The 24,594-nt window shown below is 44.7% G+C and overlaps 2 protein-coding genes across 3 annotated transcripts in view; both read left to right on the top strand.

Moving 5' to 3' along the window:
• The window catches only part of LOC133351930 (leptin receptor-like), a 39,603-nt gene extending 30,505 nt beyond the window's left edge, over window positions 1-9,098 (top strand). Inside the window, exons 16-17 of one of the 2 annotated variants that reach the window (XR_009756237.1) lie at window positions 394-3,968; window positions 8,492-9,098. Coding sequence is in view for 1 of the 2 variants with exons in the window: in XM_061567544.1 (XP_061423528.1) it covers window positions 394-618 (225 nt within the window). In the remaining variant the exon portion in view is untranslated. Of the gene's footprint in view, window positions 1-393; window positions 3,976-8,491 lie in introns of those variants that run through there. The other variant, XM_061567544.1, reaches the window with a different exon arrangement.
• Window positions 9,099-11,383: 2,285 nt separating this feature from the next.
• LOC133351970 (uncharacterized) lies at window positions 11,384-13,857 on the top strand. The gene is made up of 3 exons (XM_061567613.1): window positions 11,384-11,522; window positions 12,320-12,631; window positions 13,155-13,857. The coding sequence occupies exons 1-3, from the start codon at window positions 11,402-11,404 to the stop codon at window positions 13,589-13,591; spliced, it is 870 nt and encodes a 289-aa protein (XP_061423597.1). The 5' UTR covers window positions 11,384-11,401; the 3' UTR covers window positions 13,592-13,857.
• Window positions 13,858-24,594: the final 10,737 nt, after the last annotated feature.

Below are 24,594 nucleotides of genomic sequence, written 5' to 3'. Positions count from 1 at the left end.
TGTGTTTGACGTTTCTTTCTAATGCTTTCCAACTAATATGGAAAGTGTCCATGCATTAGATGAGCTCTCCCTATCCATCTGCTATGGGGATCGTGGCAGGGGGGACACTTTAACTCTCGTAATATGATCCAATATGGACACATGTTTAGTATAACGTTGAGTTCCAGACCAGGAAAGTCAACAGCGGTTGTCTTATGGATATACGCACGCCTACTAGAGGAATATAGAATTTCCACCACTGGCTTCACGGCAGAGTGCTCCGAGTACTGCATCACCAATCAGCCAATGTAGTTATCATATGTATAGATAATGTGTTGACGATGTCATTATTGCATGAACAGTGTATTGTGTTGTTGTCCACCCGTTAATGTTCATCATTATTTATGCTCCCAGCCCGAGAGCCTGCAAGGATTCCTGAGAATCACTCTATCGTCATCGCCGGACGTCCGCGAGACGGAGACGTTTTCAGAAATCACGGTGGATTGCGGCTGGAAACTGCAAGGGCATTTGCTGGAGAAAGCGCTGGATTTCGACGGCGGTTACACAACCACCGTTCCCGCACATCTGCCCACAAGCCACGGGCTTGGCACCAAGGCGGAGGCGAGACGACCAAAGTGATTCCAGAGGCGCCCTTGCCTTCCCGCGCACTGCCTCTCCCTGCCAAGCTGTTGGCTCTGGAGCAGCTACGCGCATCCGCCGCCAGCGTCGCATCAACACGCACCCAACTGCCGAGCTGGGCACAGTATTCGCAGCACGATGCGATGTCTAACATCGGCGGGGTGCCGGGACCACCGGGAGGCGTGAGACTCCCGGCCTCCGCACCGCTCACTGGGGCCTGGAGACGCACGTCTACGAGAACAGCGATATCAAGGCTGCGATCAATCCCACCCAGGCCTCGAGTGGCGGTGGCGGCGACGGCGGCGGTGGCCTCGCAAGCTCACTGCCCACCAGTGCACACCCCTTCAGTCTACAGCGGAATAACAACTCGAACACGTTGCCACAGGGCCGCCCTGCGCTCGACGTTGATGACAGCGGCGGCGCGGGAGTGATGGACGGTGGCGTGAGCGGTGGTGGCCTGGAGGTGCCGGCCACCGTTTGGACTGGACGTCGTGAAACTTTGCTGCCCTGCAACGTTTTTAGTTATCAGCCACAAGACCCTGCCTATCACCTGCCCCTGAATGGCATTTACACCAACGGGCTACCTTGAGCGACGTTTTGGGGCAAAAAAACTCTGCTCGACCATGATTTGATTTTTATAACCCCTTGGACAATGCCAAAAGGGACGGCAGCATCTGGAACAATTCTGTCACCTTACTATTTTAAAAATAGATAAGACAAACTAAACGATAGCAGCTTATGGTCGTTTTTTTTACCTTCATTGACTGACCAGGTGTCTGTGTGGTCTGATGGCAGTTTCGTCTGATTTATGCGAGCAATGTTACGTTCAGGTTTCATAGTGAGCGATGTGTAAGTTGTGAAAACTGTAAATATGGATTTGAGTGCAGGACTGTCGAGTGTAAGTTCAATCACTGGGGACACTGTAATAATGTTAATATAAGTGCTCACCTTTACTCATTTCCAGCACAATTTTCTCTTTTAATAAGAGTATCAGAATTCTATACATATATGCTGTATAAAAGAGACTAGTTAATAAACAATAGTACAATTGTATATATTGTCCAAACACTTGTTGATTGCACATACTTCGAAACATCACACATACAACATAATTTGTAAATAATATTTTTGTTACTTACCTTAAGAGTTGCAGACACGATGATATGAAAAGCCAAATATGAATTATCTTTGAAATGAAGGTGCAAGTTGAAGCTTGCACCGAGTGTTGTTTTTATATATATTGTTTGAGATAATTTGTGTAATGTTTTGAGCAGAGTGGAAACATGATGCGTACATAACTACCTTGTAAATATCATTGTTTATTGTGCATTCTTGTGAGTGTGAAACTGGACTATTTAGTTACATTGTGATTCGTTTCATATCCACATATCTGTATTATTCAATTTTGCGTCCTGTACCTTCTCTTCCATTTTGGCTCGGATATAATTCGTAATATTTTAACATGTGGTCCATAAATAATTCAGACTGCTCTTATTGAACAGTTCAATCAAAATGGCAAACAGAACAAAGAAGAGCTGATGGTTAATCGGAGAACAACAATGGACATGTGCAAACATTTGTACGAACAATAGCAGAGGGGCAGTTATTTAATCTCTTGAATTGTCTGCGCCTGTCCATTTTATTCTCAAATGTTCAACTCAGTGCTTCCCCACGTGGGTTGCAACCTGTCCCTGCTTTTCCCATTGGTTCGGAACAGATGTCACATTTGTTGGTACCACCTGAGGTGGCATTACTTTAACTGGTTCAGTAAATCGTGTGATAATCGTTCGGAGCAACTGAGTTATCAAGTACGTGATTCACTTGTATTAGCCATGAAGACACATCGGTACGAGGAAAATTGTGCCACCTTTGGTGGTACCGATTTCTGCTCTGGCTCATGGAAAATATTGCTCATCCTCTTTTTGAAATGGATTTTTTTGAACACAGTTGCTGAGCCCAAAGGCCCAAAATGCGCAGCAGTCATCAACGAAAAAAAAAACAAAGCTGTTTGGGATAATAACACTCAACTAGTAATAGCACTCAACTCACACGTAGTTTTCCCATCCTCTGGAATCATGATATGTACTTCTTCCCATGATATTTTCCGTTGTGTACCTCATAGGTGGTAAGCCTACTTCCCACACACATAAATATCTTCACACCACATCTGATTATATTTATTTTACAACCCTTATGCATCAGCTTATGCTTTGTGTTAAGAGAGGGATTTTGAACGGTCTTATGTGATTACACATCACTGTTCATAACATCGTTTTGTCGGGGTTAAATCCGGTAAATAAAAATGTGTCGTTAAACCCTCCACCACCCGACACAGCCAATTAGTAAAGGTTGTCACGTAAGCAGAATATATGCCAATTCGTTACTAGTACAGGAACGAATTGTTGAAGAGCAAATCCACAATTTTTACAAGTACTCGGATTGTAAATGTTCCAAGATATCTGATCAGTGTCGAAGAGTCGGCCAAAATAAGCACGAAAGAGTTTTTTTTCTAGAATTCCCTCCAGCAAAGGCCCTTCTACCAGGAGTGGCGTGACCAAATAATTGCAAGTGCTGCACCTTTGCCCTTCTAAATTCAATTGATATACTTTTTCCGAGACAAATCACATGAAATAATCTCACAATATAAACAAGTATATTCACTACTTGCACAAATACCATTGGCTTAGAACATGAAACCATATATATAATAAGCTGTCCTTTTGTAAAATGGTTCTTTTTGTGAACAGAGAGAACAAACGTGACCAATTGACTTTCACAATGCAAATTTGGGACATTTAAAAAACAAAACATTACAGTTAAACAGTTTTTAATTGACAGGTTGAAGTGTTTTCCATTTGGAGAGGATTAGTATTAAATAAGCTCTTTTAAAATAATATGCATTGTTATATACTGTTTTAATGAACGCATTTACGTTTCAAATAAAATAACCAAAGGTCATTCAAAAGATTCAATCATGGGAAGTGTCGTACTGCCAGAGAGAACATAATTAGGTGAAATGTATGTTCTGCATTAATCCATACCCAATGTTATAATTTCAGTAAACGTAACACATCCATCGATAACACTAACCCTAAAAGGAAAACATAATAATGACCATTCTTGCCCTTTGAATGGCCATTGCCTGAAATGTCCCTGATCATAGATTTTCTTTCCATTTTTTCTGTTTGTCCTTTGCACCACTACCAACACAGTTTCTAAAAAAAAAATAGTTCTGCCATTACGGAATCCCTCACAGTCACGTGTATAATGATCTAATACATTTAAAGATGTTGGTAAGATAGCACTGCTCTCATACATTATTGTATAATGTACGCTAATGTATTCCAAATGTAATGCGGGCGTAAATGGGCGGGGCGGATATGACGATCCAAGAGGGAGGAGTCAGGGTGACGTGGGGGAGAAGTTATAGCGGGGAGACAGGAAGCTATCTGGGTCAGTCGGGGGAGTGAAGGGTGGTGAACACGTTGGGTGGTCGCCGTGCCTCAGCCTGGTGGCTGAGGGGCTCATGACGGCGCCAGCCAGCGGGGTGGAAGAGAGAGTGGAGGATTGAGGTAGGAAGTAGCGAGATAGCCACAGAGGCCACGAAGGGCTGAGGTAGGAAATGGCGAGATAGCCACAGAGGCCACGAAGGGCTGAGGTAGGAAATGGCGAGATAGCCATAGAGGCCACGAAGGGCTGACATTGGGAGGTGGCGAGATCGCCACGCACGGAGGAACAGGGAGCAGCGATGGAGCTGCTGGGGGAGCAGCCAGAGGGCTGTACCAAGAGCCTGCAGCGGAGCTGCAGGAGCGTGGAAGGCCACGGGAGCGAAGGCAGATGTGGGGCTGCCAGGGAGAGAGTCTCAGGAGGAGTGCCGTGTGGGAAGGAGAACGCGAACCCCAAATAAAGGACACGGAGTCAGAGAGAAGTGTCTGAGTCCTTTTATTACACTGGTGTCAGAAGTGAAACGGCATCTCAAAACAACTGAGAGAAAGAAAAAAGAATATTCCTGCGCCATCATCTGCTACATCATCCGACGACGACGACCTTCCTCAGACGGTGGACCTGCCTGCGATGGAAGAGGAGATCCGCTCTGGAACGAGTACGGGTCCGGGTGAGCAAGGTGTCGCCGCGTCGGTGGACCTGTCTGTGCCGGAGGACGCCAACTTACGATGGAGACAGATGACGATGCAGATGGGGACCTTGAAAATCGTGCTGGCGCGACTGTGTGAGTTCACCACGCCGAGGACGACGACGGGGAGGCCCGGTGGTGATCCGCAGGCCTCTGCCTTTCCTGCGCTGCCAGCGCCATTGCCACGTGGCACGAAGACGCCATCTTGGGCGTGGCAGGGGAGAAACGGCGGGAAGCCGCCATCTTGTCTTCACCGCGGCGGGAGGACGCCGCCATCTTCAACATCGCGGCGGAGAGGCAGCCTTGCGCTGCCATCTGGAGGTGCCGCGGGGTGAGCAGCCTGCTGTGAGCTGCTGTTTTTCGAGGGGGTGCTGCGAGGAGAAGACGCCGATGCTGCAGCTGCTGGGGCGGGAGCTTCCCGTCCTGGCTCGGGTGCGTGACAACGGAGCCGTCAAGTCGCCGAACGAGTTCTGCGAGGCGTCTCAAGTTGCCACCCTGCCGTCCTCTTCTTGCTGCAGCCCAGGGCGAGTCATAACGATACGCACCCGGCCTTAACACACACCTCACTCATCTTTCGAGGGCCGGGGGGCTATTTTGGTTTTCTCTTATGACTCGATTGTGCGGAGCGCGGTTCGGACTGTGTGTATGTGTGTGTAATAACGATGAACGCGCTATCTGCTTGTTGCTTGGTGTCAATGTAAGTGTGTGCGTGTGTTGAGAATGGACGGAGAGTCTGCTGTATTTGCTGAGTGTCAAATTGTGTGTGTGCGCTGCTGCGTGGAGTTGTTATCTTGATGGTGAAGTTAATTATTAACTTGGGAGCGTCGGGTATCTTGCGCTGTATTATTTGTGGGTTACCTTGTGCGATGGGCTTAATTGGGAAAAAAATATATATTTTTTTGGTGTATTGTGCTGCGAGGTGCTGTGTGCGATGCGATTGTTGCAAGAGAGAGAATAATTGTGTTGTTGCTGCAAAGTTACGACAGGATTAATGTTGTGTTGGTTGCCTGCAGATCTGCTTGCTATTGTGCTTAAATGTGCGCGTGTGATCGCGATATGCTGATTGCATGTGCTGTTATACCGTTCTGTATGGTTATGGGGTGCGATGCAGTGGTTGATTATTGGAATTGGGATTGTTATTATATTGTGCGTACCTGTTGGAAATTGGTAACAAATTCGAGGGGGACCCAAATAATTGGTTGTATGGTTGTTGTGCACACGAGATTGCGTGTATATTATAGAGGGGGACCCTAAAATTCGGTTGTATTGGTGTTGTGCACACGAGATTGCGTGTATATTATAGAGGGGGACCCTAAAATTCGGTTGTATTGGTGTTGTGCACACGAGATTTTGTGTATATTATGGGTAATTGCGCTTTTTGAGAGAGCGCGCTTTGAGGGTGCGTGATGACGCCGTTGTGGGTGTCTCAAAGGTTAATGCTAATGGGACCGTAAATTGGCGCCAAGTGGCGTCGCGTATTCGGTTGATCGCATGCAGCCACGAGTTGCTTGGCGAGTTGGGTTGTGTAACTAATGTGGTTGGTAAAATATTGGTTAAAAATTCCACGATATGACAGCTGTGCGCAGCAAGCTGGGGCTGTGCGTCTATCGTTGGTGGGGTTGTTATAATGTGACGGGAGATGCGTCTTGTGACCCCCAGCTAAGGGAAGCTGGGGTGCACGAATGGAGAAAACTGGCCACGTGTTCGCACGTTGGGCCGCCATTTTGCGCGCACGCGGGGTATGGTGACGATGCGCTTTGCGGAAAGGGCCGCCATTTTGAGTGCGCGCGAGAGATTGCGCGAACGCGCTGGGCGAAGGGGGACGCCATTTTGAGCGCGCGGGAAAAACCGGGGTGGGGCAAATATTCCATCTGTTATGCCTGCCATTGTTGATTGGGTGATGCACGAGTTGTGGTCACATCGGGCTATGGCTGATGGCTGACCTGACAGCCCGGAGGCGAAACCTCCGTGGTATGTCTTAAACTAATGGGCCATGTGCTCATATGGCTCGGGGAGTCGTGGTTCAGTTGTGCGGTGGCAGACTGAACCTGGTGTGCCGGGGGCTCACGGGATCTGGGTTAGGGTGTTATTGTCTCTATAAGAGAACATTGCCCCGTGGGGGGAGTACAGGGGGTCTGGCATTCCTGGGGGATGAACCTTCCCTGGGCTATAAAGCATCGGACTATACGAGGCTGGTGTGTGTCCATCTCTGATGGGATAGTAAGGGAGGAGCGTGGCCGAGTTGCTGCTCATCCCCGAAATTGCACTAGCTGAGAGTATGGTCAGTGGATGTTGCTGTGGGTTGACGACCACGGTGGGGGTTAGGGCGAGTTAAACATTACCGCTGGGGAGCGTGGCTCTCTCCACGCGAGGGTGTGCGATTAGGCGTTTTGTTGGGTTGCTGAGAGTGACCGTGGGTACATGCTGTGTACGTGCGATGTCTGTGCTGGTCCTCAAGGGAGGACTGCTGGTGGGTAAGAGCAGAAAATGTTGTTGTTGTTGTCACGTGTAAATAATATTGTTGTTAAAATGTAAATACTGGGGCATCCATTGCGTTATTTTGGGTATTTATGGGGAGTTTTTTTTTAAGCGGGCTGGATTTTAATCATCTCCACTACCCTGAGGCCGGGTGGCTGTCGTGTACGACATGCGGATGTGCGTTGTTGTGCTGTGCCTCAGGGGATTGGATTCTCCTTCTCGTCACAGATTCTTCAGCTCTCGTCGCACTGGGTGTTACCTGGTGTGCTAGCTGGATGAGGACTTGAAGGAGCAATTGAGCGCCGTTCGTCGTTCTGCTCTACCACTTGCTCTTTGACGTTGAACTTGAGCCGAGCGGATGGAACTGCAACATGGACACGCACTAAAACATCACATTTCTGGGTTGTGCGCGTTGGCCGTTCTTGCGTGTCAGTTGCCGTTTTTGTTCATTGTGCCATTCTTATTCTTGTTGATGTTGCGCGGAGGACAGGCCGGTGTTCTGTTCCAGTTCCTGATACCTCCCCTTTCGTTGCTTGTGTTGTTGTTGTTATAATCTCCGTTGTATCTGGGGGACTCCTGATTGTGATGCCTTCGCCCGCATTATTTTGTTCTGTTTCAGCCGAGGACGGCTGGGATTTTCTCTACGGGGGAGGGTAGTGTAATGCGGGCGTAAATGGGCGGGGCGGATATGACGATCCAAGAGGGAGGAGTCAGGGTGACGTGGGGGAGAAGTTATAGCGGGGAGACAGGAAGCTATCTGGGTCAGTCGGGGGAGTGAAGGGTGGTGAACACGTTGGGTGGTCGCCGTGCCTCAGCCTGGTGGCTGAGGGGCTCATGACGGCGCCAGCCAGCGGGGTGGAAGAGAGAGTGGAGGATTGAGGTAGGAAGTGGCGAGATAGCCACAGAGGCCACGAAGGGCTGAGGTAGGAAATGGCGAGATAGCCACAGAGGCCACGAAGGGCTGAGGTAGGAAATGGCGAGATAGCCATAGAGGCCACGAAGGGCTGACATTGGGAGGTGGCGAGATCGCCACGCACGGAGGAACAGGGAGCAGCGATGGAGCTGCTGGGGGAGCAGCCAGAGGGCTGTACCAAGAGCCTGCAGCGGAGCTGCAGGAGCGTGGAAGGCCACGGGAGCGAAGGCAGATGTGGGGCTGCCAGGGAGAGAGTCTCAGGAGGAGTGCCGTGTGGGAAGGAGAACGCGAACCCCAAATAAAGGACACGGAGTCAGAGAGAAGTGTCTGAGTCCTTTTATTACACAAAGAAGAGTTCAAAGGCTTGACATCTCGGGCACAAAAACGAGGACATATCATGGGAATAAAAGTCTCGCAGAGAGGAGAACTACATGCCAACGCATTGCCTTGAGTGGTGTGTTATTATTCAGCTGACAAAAAACCTGGAATTTAAGTGTACCGGGAAGACTTACAGATTTTACAAGGATACTGTTGCCTCAACAAGAGCATGATCCTGTGGAAATAAAGACGTCACAATCCTATGTTTACCACATAGAAAATATCTTATCAGGCAGTCATGTTGATTCTTTTAAAAGGATGGTGGGCGGAACATATCGCTGAAAGGGATGGAGGCCGATGGTCCAGAAGAGTGACGAGCAGCCAAGGAATGTAACTCCTTTGAGAGGGTGTCCACTGAAGACATGGCACGATGAAATCCGCTTGTGTGCAGGTGCTGGATGGATGTTTATGCTGGAGGAGAAGGTGGCGGTTTGAGGAGGCCTTCAACCAACGAATGACCATGGCAGATGATGATGAGGCCGATACTGCTTTTCATCTCCCGACCCATGAAGGGAATCATAACTTGGTTCCAGCACATGGCTTACATCTATTTGACACACAGACACACACGCGCGTGTATCTAGGTTTCTGCACTCTGTCCTGACCCATCGGAGCAGTTGCTCCCAATTCGAGTTCCTCGGAGGTGGTGGTGGGGGAGTGCGGTGTTCTCATCGATATAACAGCAGGTTCATCGTCATCGCCAGCAGTTCGGACTGGGAAGAGAGCTGGCCTTGTGGTTCGTATGTGCGAGGGACCCCACAAAGGCTGGAGCCGCAGAGGCCGTTACGCGCTGCGTAGAAGTATCACCCCCCCCCCCCCCTATTTCTGATCTCTGATCTGGACTCCGCCTCCTCCTTGCTGTTCGGCTTAATATGCCACCAGATGATGGGTGTTATCTCACACGACTTACAAATGGAGAATTGAGGAATTCAGCAGCACGAGTACGGGACGTGTGCCAAGTTGAATACAGCATTGGCTGAGACTCTAAAAACGAAACTATTTCTATTTTATCAGGTAAGACCCACTGAGCTACAGTATATATCTCTTTTTCAGAAACGACCTGGCCACATATTGTAGCTCAACGAAGTGGCTTATCATGTGGAAATTTCTAGCAGCCAAATACTCTAAACGCATGTTTCTAAATGCAGAGGGGAAAAAAACGCAGGACCCGGAGAGAACATGCAAACTCCAAATATACAGCAGGCGTCAGGGTCAGGTGATCGAACCCACAACCTCCTGTATACCAGGCGAGATAGTTAACATCTCGCCAACATGACTCAAGGTACGAGCAATGTCACAATGCGACCCAGTCTATCATCGCCAAAACCAACGAGATTATCTGGCCGAGTGTGGCTCGTGTGGTTATGAAAAAAGCAACGAAATGTTAAATTGCATTCGCACACAGCCCTTAACCTAAACCACAAACGTATTATATAGCTACGATGCGTACAATATCTTTACGAGTGAATAAGATAAATCTATTTTGTAACATTGAGCGTGCGTTTATAGCTGCGGGGAAAAGGGTGGGTTGTTGAATTACCGACGTGCGATTGATTTAACAGCCCGACGGTAGCTGGCACTTGCGAGTTAAAATCCGGGTTGCAGGTTGATTCAGCACCATTATCCCTCCAGGGTCGATAATATAGGTACCACTTTGTGTGTGGGGGTGGAGTAAACATTGGTTGTGCCTCCCCTCCATCCTCCATAGGAATGTGGAATTTCCACCACTGCCTGAAGGCTGTGAACAGGAGATGCATGAGCGTTGCCTCAACGGGACGTTTGAGCGGGAAATGACCCAACATGTTTAATTGATTTACACCTACGGTGACTTGGAGTGCTGATGAACCTCATGAGACGGGCTCGGAGGGGATCTCTAGTGCAATGTGATGCTGTTAAGAGTGATAAGACATCCGTATGTAGCTGATCGGTGTCACCGCGCTGTGTTAGAAAGGGACTCAACAATATATCGCGTGGAGTTTGACATTCTTACACGATTTAACACATTTGTATATGTATTTTAAGGACTAAAAATACATCATATACAGTATTCTGCAGTCCTTAATTAAAGGTTGTTTATTACACTCTGCGTAAACGTATTATCCATGTTTTTTTTTCCATTTGTGTGTGGCAGTAATATACATACCTGTCCACCACTTATCAGTGCCTACCTTATTACATACCAATTCAGACATTATTGGTCACCCCGTGCCCTTATAAATCTCAACGTACATCCTACAAAGTCCCATCACAAGGGAGAAACACAAACAAATCGAAACAAATGTGGATTGTATTGAAACGGCTGGACACCGTATATAGTCCTGAAAACTCAGTTTCCCTGTACAATAATACGGGGTAAACCCGTATGAGTTGACAGGTATGAATATACCATGTGGCGTGTGCGGCGTTCACAAGTGACCATACAGTACTGATAATACCAATCCCACCAATTATATAGGAATTCCACTCTTGAGTCTCAATGCTACTTTGCACTGGAGCCCTGGAGCATCGTTCAATCCGACGAGGTTTAAATGTCTCTCCGGGCCGTGTTGTTCGATGCTTGCTTGGCCACACAGAGTTGTGTTGCCGAGGCGGGGGTGGTGGGGTGGTGGCGTGGAGGGCTGACCCGGTTAGAGATATAATACATAGTGTTATCACTCCCCATTCGTGGTATGCGTGGCCGGAAAGCAGACTCGACTTTTGTCGTCGGTACAATGTCAAACAATGCACGTGCCGCTGCACATAATATATTTCAATTCCACGATTATCTTTGAATTGTTAAAACAATAACACGCACCGACTAGTTCATCCAGTGTGGCTACTACTCCAGTACATCAGGACCGAACCCCCCGCCCACCACAACTGGCCTCGCATGAGCGAGCAATATGAATGTATATCATCATCTACTGTGCCCGGGCACACATTCACAGATGGCAAAGACGCTGCTGAAAATGTACGCAGTGAGCTGTGTCCGTCTCTGGGCTGCCTTGTGTCTCCTACATACAGGTAAGCCGTCTCTTTTTTCTGTATTACTCCTGCTGTCCAGGTTTTTACCGTTGTGCTGTATAGCTCTGACGTGTGTTGGGAGCTTCTTAAGGAAGCTGAATTTTCTATAAACTAAACTGTAAACTATATGTATTTTATTAGGTAGCTCTCTTTCACAAGCTACCTGGGCATAAATGATAGCTCAAAAAAGTGGCTTATCACGTGGCATGTTTCTAAATATGGGGGGGAAACAACCAGAGGACCTGGATAAAAATGCAAGCAACAACAGGGAGAACATGCAAATTCAAAATATACTGGCATCAGGGTTGGGTTCGAACCCACGACCATTCTGTTTACCAGACGAGGTAGTTAACATCTCGCCACCACGGCGCCCATTCAAGGAGCTTCTGTGCCGCAAGTTGTTCGACATGATGTCCGACTGTTTTGCTCCACATGCCGAACAAATACGTGGAAGTACAACCCGACAAGGCAGCGAAGTGTTATGGTTTTTCTATCATCACACATTTAGTCGGGTTTTTCAAAAGTCACTCTCAGACGTATTGGTAGAGTTGTCGCAACATTATATTTCGATATTACATTTCATGATATGACAATTATCGAAATATCAGTTTCCCTCACAATTGTGCCATTTCAACTGACCAGTTCAACCTTCGGTCTAATTACAGATATGTAAATAATGATTTCTATCTTTGTGGACTCCCTGTACAGCAATGTATGTATCGCATATGTACGCACGTCCACCTTCTTTCGCACTCTAAGCTGTATGCGCTGCGCACACTGCCCACACACGCACACAGGTCCATCCCACCATACCGGGGCTTGCGCGGTGCACCCTGGCTTTCAGTCGGTGGAGGTCGGGGACAACGCGACGTTCACGAGCACCTTTCAGGATGACTCGTCGAGTGGCGACCACCTCGAGCCACTGCCACTATTCTGGAAATTCTCTGTGTCTGGCATCCAAAACAGGACCTGGCAGCGGAGATTCGAGAATGGCACCGTCGTTTCTGGGGTCACCTTGGTCAACGTGCAGCCGCCGTGCCAACAGTACATCGGAATCATACTCTTTAAAAATGGCGAAATGTGTCCAGTTGCCACTCTCAACGTAACAGGTCCTGAGTTTTTGTAATGCACCTCTCTCAAAATGATATTCACGCCTTTGTCAATGCACTGGCAAATGAAGGCACCTCTCCAGATTATAGTGGTTTGCATGACTATACTTCACCGCTTTGGTCAGTGCATCTTGTTGAAAGGATGAGAGGCCAAGACAGGTTCATTATTTGATCGTCGCTCGCATTAGCTCGGAAAAAATCGACCTTGGTTCGTATCGTAACAAAATAAATACGCAAACGATATTTCACCTTCACATATCGGTCTCTCCCCTGCTGCTGAAATTAAGTGCTCCTAAAAGGCGGTGGGGCCAGTGGGTTGTGAGTAAAAATACATTTGTTTGTCTTACGTCGAAAGACAGATATATCAACGATACATTATTGTCCGATTTTCTATTTTCGATGGATAATGGTTGGCAATCAATGACTGCAATGGATGTTCACAAATGGCACAATGCGGTCTGACGCAGTTGTTAACATTCCTGTGATGATGATGCTGACACCGTACAACTCGTGTATCTCCTAGGCACTGTTAAGATTAATAATGACGGCAAAGGCGAGGTCTTTCCCAAGGAGAAAAGCGTCCGGCAAGGAGACTCCGCAACCTTCAAGTGCAGAATACCTGCGGATAAATGCCAAACGCTGAACTTAACCTGGAAGATATTAGCCACGGGCCAGGTGATGTGGCATCAATCGACCGAGTTGCAACGGGGAGAGGGTTTTATATTTTCCTCGGTCACTTTCAAGAATGTGCATAGTCCGACCCTCGCCACCAGCTTCATCCGAGTCAACTGCTACTTGCATCGGGCACAAAATACGTCCACTTTTGTGGATACGGCTTTGCTTAAATTTGTGGATCTTAGTGCAAAAGGTGAACTCGCGTTTTACTTGTGCGCACTCGATGCATGGCATTTAGCTGACCGTTGTTGTAAAAGGAACGTCGGTGCAATGTTTGCAAATTAAAATATCCTCTTAAGCGTAGGCAACAGAACATTTGCACTTACCACATTACTGGTAACTTTGAAATTGTGCAAACTTGTCATACAAGTTGAATTGACAAACATCAATATTCAAACGTCCTTTAAAGGGGTAATTAACCTGAATATCGGTGGTACGTTAACTTAATACACAGCGTGCTGTATGTGGAATTGGACTGCCAAAAACTGTACTTCAGTTGTCTGAAAATACAATGTGGGATTATGAGTGGATTGTTTTAATTGTACAAAACGTATGGGGATATCCACGTGAGTTGTCTATAAATCCAGTGCCGGATTAAGCTACTGCGGGGCCTGTGGCATATGTTATAAAGGGGCCCTAAAAAATATATTAAAACACACATTTTTTTAAATTCTAGATTTGAAGCTTTCGTGACGGCAAGGATTAATATTCTTAGGTTTTTTCGGTAAAGTAACGTGACTTTACCGAATAAACCTAAGAACACATTTTTTACTTGCACAGTAAAGTAATTGTATTATTTCATTTTCTACACAGCCAGATAATACGACAAATCGCTAACCTTAAACACTCAGTCGTTCATAAAAGTTGTAGGAGGTATAGTACTATAGTAATAGAGCAAGTACAGAATCACTGAACCGGAATTGATAGCTTCAAAGCATTTAGCGCGGGGCCCTTGAGAGTGCGGGGCCCGTAGCATATGCTACTTTTGCTACTAGGATAATCCGGCACTGTGTAAACCTATTACTAACGTTGTTCAATTAAAAAAAGTAAACAATGTAGACCTGTATCCTGACCACAACGTGTGCAGTTTATCATAGCAGCTGTAACATTGATTGTATGATGCACTGTGAAATTCAACTGCTATTCTCTGCTAAACTCATCGTGTGAAAAACATTGGCTTTCCTCTTGCTCGTCGCAGTGGAGTGAATATGCTTACTCAGCCATCAAAAGCCATTGCATCCAAAAAGACCATCTAATGATTAATTAGCAAAACATACACTTCCTAGTAAACAAGCATTAATTTAGAAGCAACTTGATTTGAAGTTTTCGTTATTGTAGGAATTCATACTCTTTGGTTCTTTCGGTAAAGTCATGTAGGTAGAAAAATATATAATAAATTACGTTTCGATCGCAACATAAGTAACCATCATCAGGTAGAAAGATACAGCCGTAGAACTGCTCCACGCTCCCTTATGTCTCCCTTTGGCTCGGCCACGCTCCCTTTCCCGAACTCTCTTCTGTCGGATATTTTTATAGCCTCACTAACACCTCGTCGGTTCCACCCTCCCCCCGTGGTGACTCCTCACCTAGTTACCTCACTTGACCCTGTCTGTCCTCATCGCTGCAATCATTATTTGCGGCCACTAGGCCACGTGCTGTTCTTACATATGCATTGTCTTTAAAAGTGATTGGCCAATCTGTCTAATTAACGTGAATGAATCGACCATATACACTCCCGAGTTCGCTCTAGTGCTAGCAGCGGTGTGACCAAGCAGTTCCTAGGCCGTACTTTCATTTTTTTCATACAATGTACAGCCCTTTGTAAATTCATTGGTAGATCGTCTCCCATACTTCACCAAGGTCGCAAACTTAGGTATCTGGGATTCATAGCACAGTGTGCGAACGACTTCATATGAGGGTACATTTTGTGGCATGTGTGCGGCAGAGTATGTTTACCTAGGACAGCTATTGAGAACAGACCGAAGTCAATCTGATCTGAATTTTAAAGTAACATACCAATGGCAATATGAATAAACGTTTTGCTCATGCACGTGTAGTGTAGCACAAGTCAGAGACGAGGTAGTTGCAAGAGGCACCTTCTTAATGAACACTCTTTAGGTTCAACAGGTTCGCCTCGTTCCTTCACGGATGTCGTACAGCCCAGCCTAGACACAACCCTAACCGCGTTACACTGACGCATCGACCGAGACAGCAAACAACTATCCGGCCGCACAATTATCGAGTGAAGGCGGCAGCGACGAAGGCGGCGAAGACGACAGCCACGACGAGACGAGTCCACTCCCAGAACGGGCAGCCCGGAGCTCTCGCTCTCCACTGCTTTTATCCTACTCGGCGCGGCCTGGCTCTGCCCTGGCTCCGCCCTGGCCACGCCTGCCTTCTCGAACCCACTCGCGGGTTCCAGGGGCTTCCCGATGACGTCTTCTGTGACCCTTGCCCCAGTTCCTCCGCACTGCCGGCACACACAGCCATGTAGATGCTCAACGGGGTGTGCACTAACTGTCCACTGCAGTTGCCGCTACTGGACAGCAGTCGGCGTTATGTCACTACACGTGCATGTCACCTGCTATGATATAGCAAAGAAACAACAAGGTTTCTGTGCTACATATCGTGCTGGGAATTACTTTGAGAGAAAAATGAGCATGTGTATTAGCGGAGATATGCAGGTTCATGACATCCATCATTCAACCTGTTAAGAAAAGTGCATGGGTTTGGCCCAGACACGTCGCTAGAAGGGATGATGCCAGATGGTCAAGAATAATACTACTGAAGGGGGGCAGCCAAGGAATGTAATGCATTTGGGATGATGACTACCAAGCAAATTTGGCAATAAATTATTTCATGTACATGTGGTAGATTGATTACAACATTGCACGTTCCTAGCAGTTGATTCGCCGATCGATGATGATGATGTTGAATAATAATATTTTGCATTTCTGCAGAACATAATTGGAAGGAAGCTGTCATCACTTTGTCATGCTGCTTGGTGCTTGGCGTCTTCATCTACATAATTCTCATCAAATATAGGCAAATGCTCCTTTATAAATGCATATTAATACGTTGGCATACATATACACATTTATAATTATTTTCACAAGATAGCTTATTGTTAGGACTTTGATTTTGCATTGGTAATCTTGAATAACATTCACAGATTTTTACAATGTCTTTCAGATTTTATTCAAATTCACGATTTACATGATCACTGTGACCTCCATGACAAGATTTTAGCCATACCTACTGTTATTACTGTAATAATGCCATGTTAATATGATTGACACTGTCGCTTGTGTTTCAATTTTCAGATTCGTTTGGCCAGATATCCCAGACCCTAAAAACTGCAGTTGGGCCAAAGGTATTGATTTTAGCAAGGTATGACTTTGTTTTCCTTTCAAACATTGGTCGAAGAACATTCTTCACAAAATGTACCATTTTGTTCTGACACAGATATACGCAAGGACATTGTTTGAAAATGATGAAGTGATGCCGAAGGATACCTCAATTATTGATTTTATCTTTACCAGATAGAGTCACTTTCTCATTGTCTGTGGAATATTCTCAGGGGTAGAATGTGCATATATATACGTACATACATACAGTATACTGTATTGGCATATGCGTATAAAGGTCGACTCAGCCTTAAATGAGAACCTGGTGCGGTGTGTAAACCATCAACATTTGGCTGTCCACCCACCGCCTCGTGTACCGCGCCAGCATAAATAGGTGCTCGCGAACGGTTCTTGCCCCAACAGTCATTTAAAGATCATATGGGGGGATCTTTGTGTTTGGTTATACTGTATTGTAAAAGACAAAACCCTGCAGAAACAAAAGAGGGTGGAGGAAAGACACAAGAACAATAACACACCTCTGGAACAGTTTGGATCCTAGGTGGTGCAATAAGCCAGTCATCTCGATCAGTCAACACATACCCCCCTCACTTAGGGGGATGGCTGATGTTGTCATATTGTGCAATAGTTAGATTGTTAGAGTTTTGAGGACTATACACTGTTGAAGCAAGACTAATGTGGAAGGGAAAATTGTGGACACATGTTTCATCCATGTTTTTAACCCACAGGCCAAGTGATAACAAATCCGTGTGTTTCATTTACAGCCTGGTAACTCAAAGGATTGGTGGAAGTTCCACCAACTGCCTGCAACGAAACCAGAGTCATTTGTGCCAATAACAGAGGCATATTATACATCGGTGCACAACATTGAAATTCATGTCGATGGAGACGTGAGTTGTATTACTCAATATAGGGATGTAGCAGATAACACCACGCATGCAGCATTGCCGCAGAGTGTTATCTATACGCTCGTGGTCTCTTCCAATGGTTCTTTGCTCAGCGAAGATGAGCCAGAATTGTTGGGCAATGAACTGTGTAAAACTGGCAGCGAAGTTATTGATGCACCGGCGTGTAGCAACTTTATAATCCCAAGCTACCTGAAGCAGAATTTGAATGAAATAATAACATGAATGAAAAGCATTGTGAATACTTTGATTCATAGTTAATGTATTTCTAAACAGCAGCATGGCTGTCCTCATGATGCCATGGGGATCGACTTAAAGGCCTGATGATGCTGGCCGTAATTTCCAGCGAAACATCACGTAAACATTGTCAAGTCAATGCTTGCTTTTGAAAATTCCTAACTCTGATTTGCTGATAACCTGATTTGATTGGCTCTGTCGGGTGGTGGACGGTAAGAGTTTTAAATTGTACTCAAGCAATCTAGCCCAAAGGAAACCAATTCTGAATCATAATATTGATCATTATAGCATTCGGATAAAAATTATTTGAATACAAAGTGAGGGTGATGTGGAATCGTATGTAGTGCTATCCTGTAACAAAAGGCTGGCAAACACACAGACAGCATGTATAACGTGACATCTCCTATGATTGTGTAGCCCTTACTAAAAATGAAATAAACATTTTACAGCCCTTTGTCAATGAATCCAATATTGGAAAAAGGCCCGAATGCCGTGTCTGGCATGATGGATGTTTCGCCATACTTTGCCATACTGGTTGGTGTGCATTGATGAAGATGGGAAGCCCAGGAATGATTTAAATATCACTCTCCGCTAATGTGAATCATCACCAGAAATCAAACTCCTGTCGCGGGGTTCGTACAACAGTGTGTTAATACACATTTACCGAAGCGATGGGTCGGGTGCCCGTGGGTCGCCTGCAAAGCGGGTTAGGTTCTGGTCGTTATGCAGCCACTGTTTTTTTTATTTGCGGTTTCGGGTCACGTTCGCCACGTGGGTGACCCACGATTAGAACTTTCTGTATATTGGTCAGTGGCCAGAGCCCACAACTGCTCAGCACCTGCTCAGAGTCAAGGTGAACGTGCAGTCGAGTGAGAAGTCGAGGAGGGGACTAGGACTGTATTTCGAATTAGCCTTAACTTTTTTGTTACATAAAATGTGTATATTTTTTAATGACATCAAAGACATGGCAGAGATGGGGATTTACATCGTGTGAAGGACAATGGTGCAAAAGGTAAAATTGAAATTTGACAAAAACAACAAAATGTTTCGCTCATTGCTACATAACAGCCACTGTGTAGAATGTAGTAATAAGCAGAGTAAACAATGTGTGACTTGCATAGGTAAATGTTGAGCAGAATTCGAATTTAGAAGCAGAGTCATTTTAGATGTAATGTAAGTTAGTGCTTTAACACAACGTGAACCAAATAGAATCCAAACAAATAGGGATATTATTGAAGAAAAATAATAATATGAGGGACTGGGTTGCGGGTGTAGATCACTAGACCCGCACAGTTCTTCTATACCCATTAGTCCTCGGACCACAGGTTAGGAAGCACTCTTAATTCGAGTTAAATATCCATAATATATGTTTTTAGGTTAAATCGCGTAAATATAAATGTGTTGTTAAACCCGCCACCACTCGACACAGTCAATTAATAAGGTTTGTCACGTAACCAGAACGTGCCAATTCGTTACTGGTACAGCACATCGGTGTGTTGGAGAGCAAATCCACAACATTTACAATCTGAGTACGACGTTTCGCCAGTAATTACAACTAGCTTCATCAGGAGACAGCCAGATTTGTGGAGAAATCCTCCTATTTTGAGTAAAATATGTCAGTCTTTTTAATACGTAGGTTTTTGCAACCAATATTTTTGATGTATATGTCAGTCTTCTTCTTTCGTATGGCGGATGTAAATGCACAGTAACAATTTCACATTCAAGTTGGTCAAGTCAGATAACTGTGTCAGAAGCAGCAGAACGTATCTTCGCTGTGATGTCTCCTACGTATTTTGTGAATCGGGGCATTGCGTCGTTATACATTGTACGGTCTGTTCTGGATAACCACAGTCGCACACTGCTGAAGAGCTTCGTGGAAGATCAAACCAAAGGAGATCTTCTTGCTTTGGGTTATTTTAAACTCCATCCATTTAGCTCTCCCAGTTTCAACGGGATAATGGGTCATTAGGTGGCGCTCTGAGAGTGTCTTGAACTGTGGTGGGAGAGAGACGCCGGTCGGGGAAAGGTGTACAGCGCCCTCATGCGGACTCGGGCGATTGTGTCATTGTACAATTCACATGACACAGTACATAACACAGCGATCATGGATTATAATTCACCCGGTTTCCAACATTATCTGGCGGTCCCGGGCCGATCCGGCGAAACCGGAAAAACCGCTCCAAAGGCGATCAGTACCATGTAGCGTGACAAAAACAAGCAGCTACGCTTGATTACACTGCCCAATTAAATGCACAAGTAGCATATGCTACGGCCCCGCACTTTCAAGGGCCTCGCGTTAAATGCTTTCAAGCTATCAATTTCGGTTCAGTGATTCTGCACTTGCTCTATTACTATAGTACTATACTGCCTTCAACTTTTACGAACGACTGGTGTTTTACGTTAGCGATTTGTCGTATTATCTGGCTGTATAGCAAATGAAAAAATACAATTACTTTACTATGCAAGTAAAAAATTTGTGTTTTCATTTTATTTAGGGCCCCTTTATAACATATGCTACAGGCCATGCACTAGCTTAATCCGGCACTGCCCCCCAGCACCCCATGCAGAGTCTTCGAGATTGGCGTGTTAAGTACGGACACAGTGAATACGGTAACGTTTTACAGTGGGGTATACAGTACATTTTTTGTCTATTTGTGTGTTTATTTATGCCAATTTCACATAGTAAACATTTAAAACGCTAAAAATAACTATACACAACACCTAAAAACACAAAAAAAATGTTGATTATCCGGCGTTTTTTTTGTAATCCGGTGCCCCCTCCCATCCCCCAAAGCCGCCGGATAATCGATGATCTACCGAATGCTGTGACTCAATCTTAACCAGGGAGTTGCAGGGGATGCAATGAGGTTGATGGTGATGATGATGGTGGTGTGATAATGGGCAATTGGTCGTATCGGGAGATGACAAGGGTATGCTGTTCCGCAAACCAAGCATACAATAATAATGTTTTTGACATATGTGTGAGCATTTATGCCATGATATGTGTTGCTATGCTTGATTATATGTTTGATTTATATCAATATATTCCGTAAATACGCCTGTAATTTAGCCTCAATTACCGACATGTTAGCCTCAATTACCGACATGTTAAATAATGTCTTGTGTTGTCTTCAATTGACGATGTAAATACTGTATTGAAATGCGGCATGTTTGTATAAAGTATGTTTGTTAATCGAACGTCTTTAATAACCGTTAACTTTTAACTTCTTCTACGCTGGTCAGAGATCTTATCAATAGGTACCCTCGCTTTAACCCACCACATACGACCTTCCGCAAGCATGCCGTATACCCATGTACAGGGTTTTTATTTCAGAGCGAATGATTTTCCCTTTGGGCAAGATGTCTTTGCAATGTTATTTCTTCACAGTCCTGATTACATTTCTAACAAAGGCAGGTAATTTGAGACCTAAGGTGTGCCTATTCAATGCAGTCCTGTATTGTGTACATAAACAAAATATACTTCAATGGTAGGTGTAAACCAAATTATATTTGTAATTAAAAAGCTGTCGGCCTACACAAACAAAACCACATTGAGAAAACAATTTTGTCTTGACTCTCACATATCAAAAGAGTGATGCACATCAGTGATGTATTATAATAATATTTATTTGTACTTGCTGACTAGGTTTGTGTTCGCAGATGCATTGCACATTTTACTTGTCACGGCAGGTTATGATGCCAGTCACACTCCTCCATCACTCTGTGATCAGTTGCTCGCTCCCAGTGACAGAACCAGTTTCTCCAGGTTGTTACCCCGTGTTCTACAGCCAGTCTCTCGAGCGCATATCTATCTGTATTTGGTCGAAAATCGCGTGGTCTTCTGCCGGATGGATTCCACTTGTATATTAACTTTGCCAGTCTATGTGCCGTCCTTAATACACTGCTAAGCCCACGTCATGCTTCTCTTCCTGATGACATTCCTCATCTGTGGTTGCTTACTTAGACTCAGTTGCCTGATGTTAGTGTGTGCATCTGTATTAGAATACAGTTTGTAATATTCACCGCAGCTGTTTGTTTTCACACGAATCCAATAATGTTTCAATGGTTGTCCATGATTCACGGCCTTATATTGTATTATTTTCTTGCGTATGGTAATATATTCAGGAGCTAAATACCAATGTCAACGTCTGCTAGCTACAATGAGAGGGTTTCAGGAGAGATTTGGTGTAGGTGTGTTATTTGCTCCTGCTATGACTCCTCCGTTGGCCATGATTGCAAGACTGTGTCTTGTCTTTAATTTTCCATTTTGAAGGAGATGTGGAAAGCAGCCTACAAAAGTGTCTTCGAGGAGGAAAGTGAAATCCAAGAGGAAAGCCATGTTTGGGTCTCAAATGAGATGTGTATTCTGGACGTATTCAGAGTTTTATGTCTAGGTTCACATCATGTTGCTTTAAAAATGTATCCCAAAATTATATTTCAAAACTACACTTGATTACAAATGTACAATTTGTGTAAATCCACAACATTTACAATTTGTGGATTTACTCTCCAACACACCGGTGGGCTGAATTTGTAACTAATTGGCGCGTTGTTTAAGTGACAAACCCTACTGGCTGTGTCGGGTGGTGGAGGGTTATGACGCATTCATACTGACGCGATCTAACCCAAAAACCTTTATCATTCATGTCGTTGATATAAATACCTGATCATTTCCCCCATTATTCTGTTGGATAAAGAAGATAGGATGAAATCGAGTCTAAAACCTGTTAGGATTGTGAAACATTCCAATTAATTGTATGTATGTTCACTATTTTACGTATCATCTGTTATTTTGCCATTTGTACGTTTCTGGTGGCAATGTGATCTGTCATGTTATCTTCTTGCGTGGTTGTATCTGTTTTTCTGGTTTTGTTAAGATGTGTTTGTTTGGTGTGGTTCATATCCGTGTAATAGTTACCTTTTATATAAGTTAAGATTCCTACTTGTTCAATGTATGCACCGTCCCGCCATAGTGAATTCCTTGTCTGTGCAAACTTACATGGCGATTACAACCGTTTCTGATTCTGATTCTGAAATGTATTATGTACAGACCGTATCAGTTTTAAACGTGGTTTCATTACACTATATAGAGATGTTGTGTTAATAGTTCAGCATGCTTTTTAACTATAATTAATATTATCTGCAATTAAAACGTGTTTTTCAAGTGTGGATTTCTTTCCTGGGTATGGTGTAAAATATAATTTTGCCGTAGCATCACATGAAGACACAATGGTTAAGGTAACAGGATGGAGGCATGGGATCGGGTGGGATAGAAGAAGATTAAGTCAAAGATGTGCTCGAGAGCAGAAATTTCATGAAGAAATAATAAGGGGAATTTAGCTACGTGTAACCATTTTTAAATCTGAGGCTATTAATCAAAAAAGCATAGGACCAAATTAACCAGATTCTAGAGGCTAAACTAAAAGTGCTTGGATGGGCATCCACCATGCATAACAGGTGTTGTACGTGGTGGGGCTAGCATGGTGAAGTATTGTTAAATATCCCACACAACTTGGGGAGATCCACATCCAGCAATGGATTGACCAAAGCGCTTTGCATGTGCAATCAGGAATACTACTATAAAAGTGCATACCTTTATGCACACCAACAGCAGTAGGCTGTAAAAAAAATTATAGCATTTGTAAAATTAAAAATTTTCAACTTGTATAAATGAAAAAAGGGACAATTTTAATATGTAAAAAAAAAAGTCCTACCATTTTATGTTTTTATTTATGTATTGTTTGGTCTACAGAACAGTGCGACCCTGTGAGTCCCAATATTGGCAGAAATAGCCTTACATTTGCCTTTTTATATTTACACATCAGGGAGTGCACTTTACCGCACATTGGTATGAAGTGTAGCATATATATTATGTAGTGTTTAAAGCCAATATTTAAAATGCTGGATTTTAGCCAGATCTAGTGAAAAAATACATTTTATGATAGGGTTTTTTGCGCAGTCATGAGATCATTAACTTGCTAAACCAGATAGTAGAGTTCTTTTACAGGTGGCTGATATCTGGTTTAGAGTCCAAGGTCTCAACATGCAAACCGTGCCATTGCTCATTACTTGATAATCAATGTCTAAACCACGCACACACTTGTTAATAGTGGTTACAGTAGTTAGATGGTGATGTGGATCTCTTGGATCACAGACTGGATCAGTTTAGGAACGAAGAGACGAAGATGATGTCAAAAATGGTACCCATCTCAGACAAGATCAAAGTCTGACTCCGATGCCTAGGACACCATAAGCAAAAAGGTAAACCACATAGATGAAAAAGGTCATGAATATGGAAGCACCGGGACAAAAACCGAGAGGCAGGCCCGGAGAAAGAGGCAGTTTGAAGGTAATTCCATCTGGTCTGTTTGGGCTGCAGGGGTGACACTTCCTTTAATAAATAAATAAATACATTTTATGGACATTTTATACATACCTCAGTGGTCAGCTTGAACTTTTCATGGGTCGGTGAGGTAATTATTAAAGAATATTGCAGTAGTGAGGCTATCCATAAAGATAATGAAGGTGGTGATGCTGAAGATGGGTATGAGTAGACTTTTGAAGATGGACATTTGATGTCTGGTGGTGACGGTGGGTGGTGAGATGATTAATATTTTAATTAAGATGGTTTAGTTAATTATCGAGTAAGTAGTGGTGTGTAAACATCGCGACTGGGGAAACAAAGGCGGCCGGGCGTGGTGTTGGCCATCTACCTCCTCGTGTGCCATGCCGGCCTTCATAAGTGCTCGCTAACAGCACTTGTCTTAACAGTCTGTTAAGG

The sequence above is a fragment of the Lethenteron reissneri genome, chromosome 39 (genome assembly GCF_015708825.2).
Source record: "Lethenteron reissneri isolate LAM-NWPU_2019-01 chromosome 39, ASM1570882v1, whole genome shotgun sequence".
Lineage (NCBI taxonomy): Eukaryota > Metazoa > Chordata > Hyperoartia > Petromyzontiformes > Petromyzontidae > Lethenteron > Lethenteron reissneri.
The sequence above is the reverse complement of the archived record's forward strand: the minus strand, read 5'-3'. Positions and strand labels throughout refer to the sequence as shown.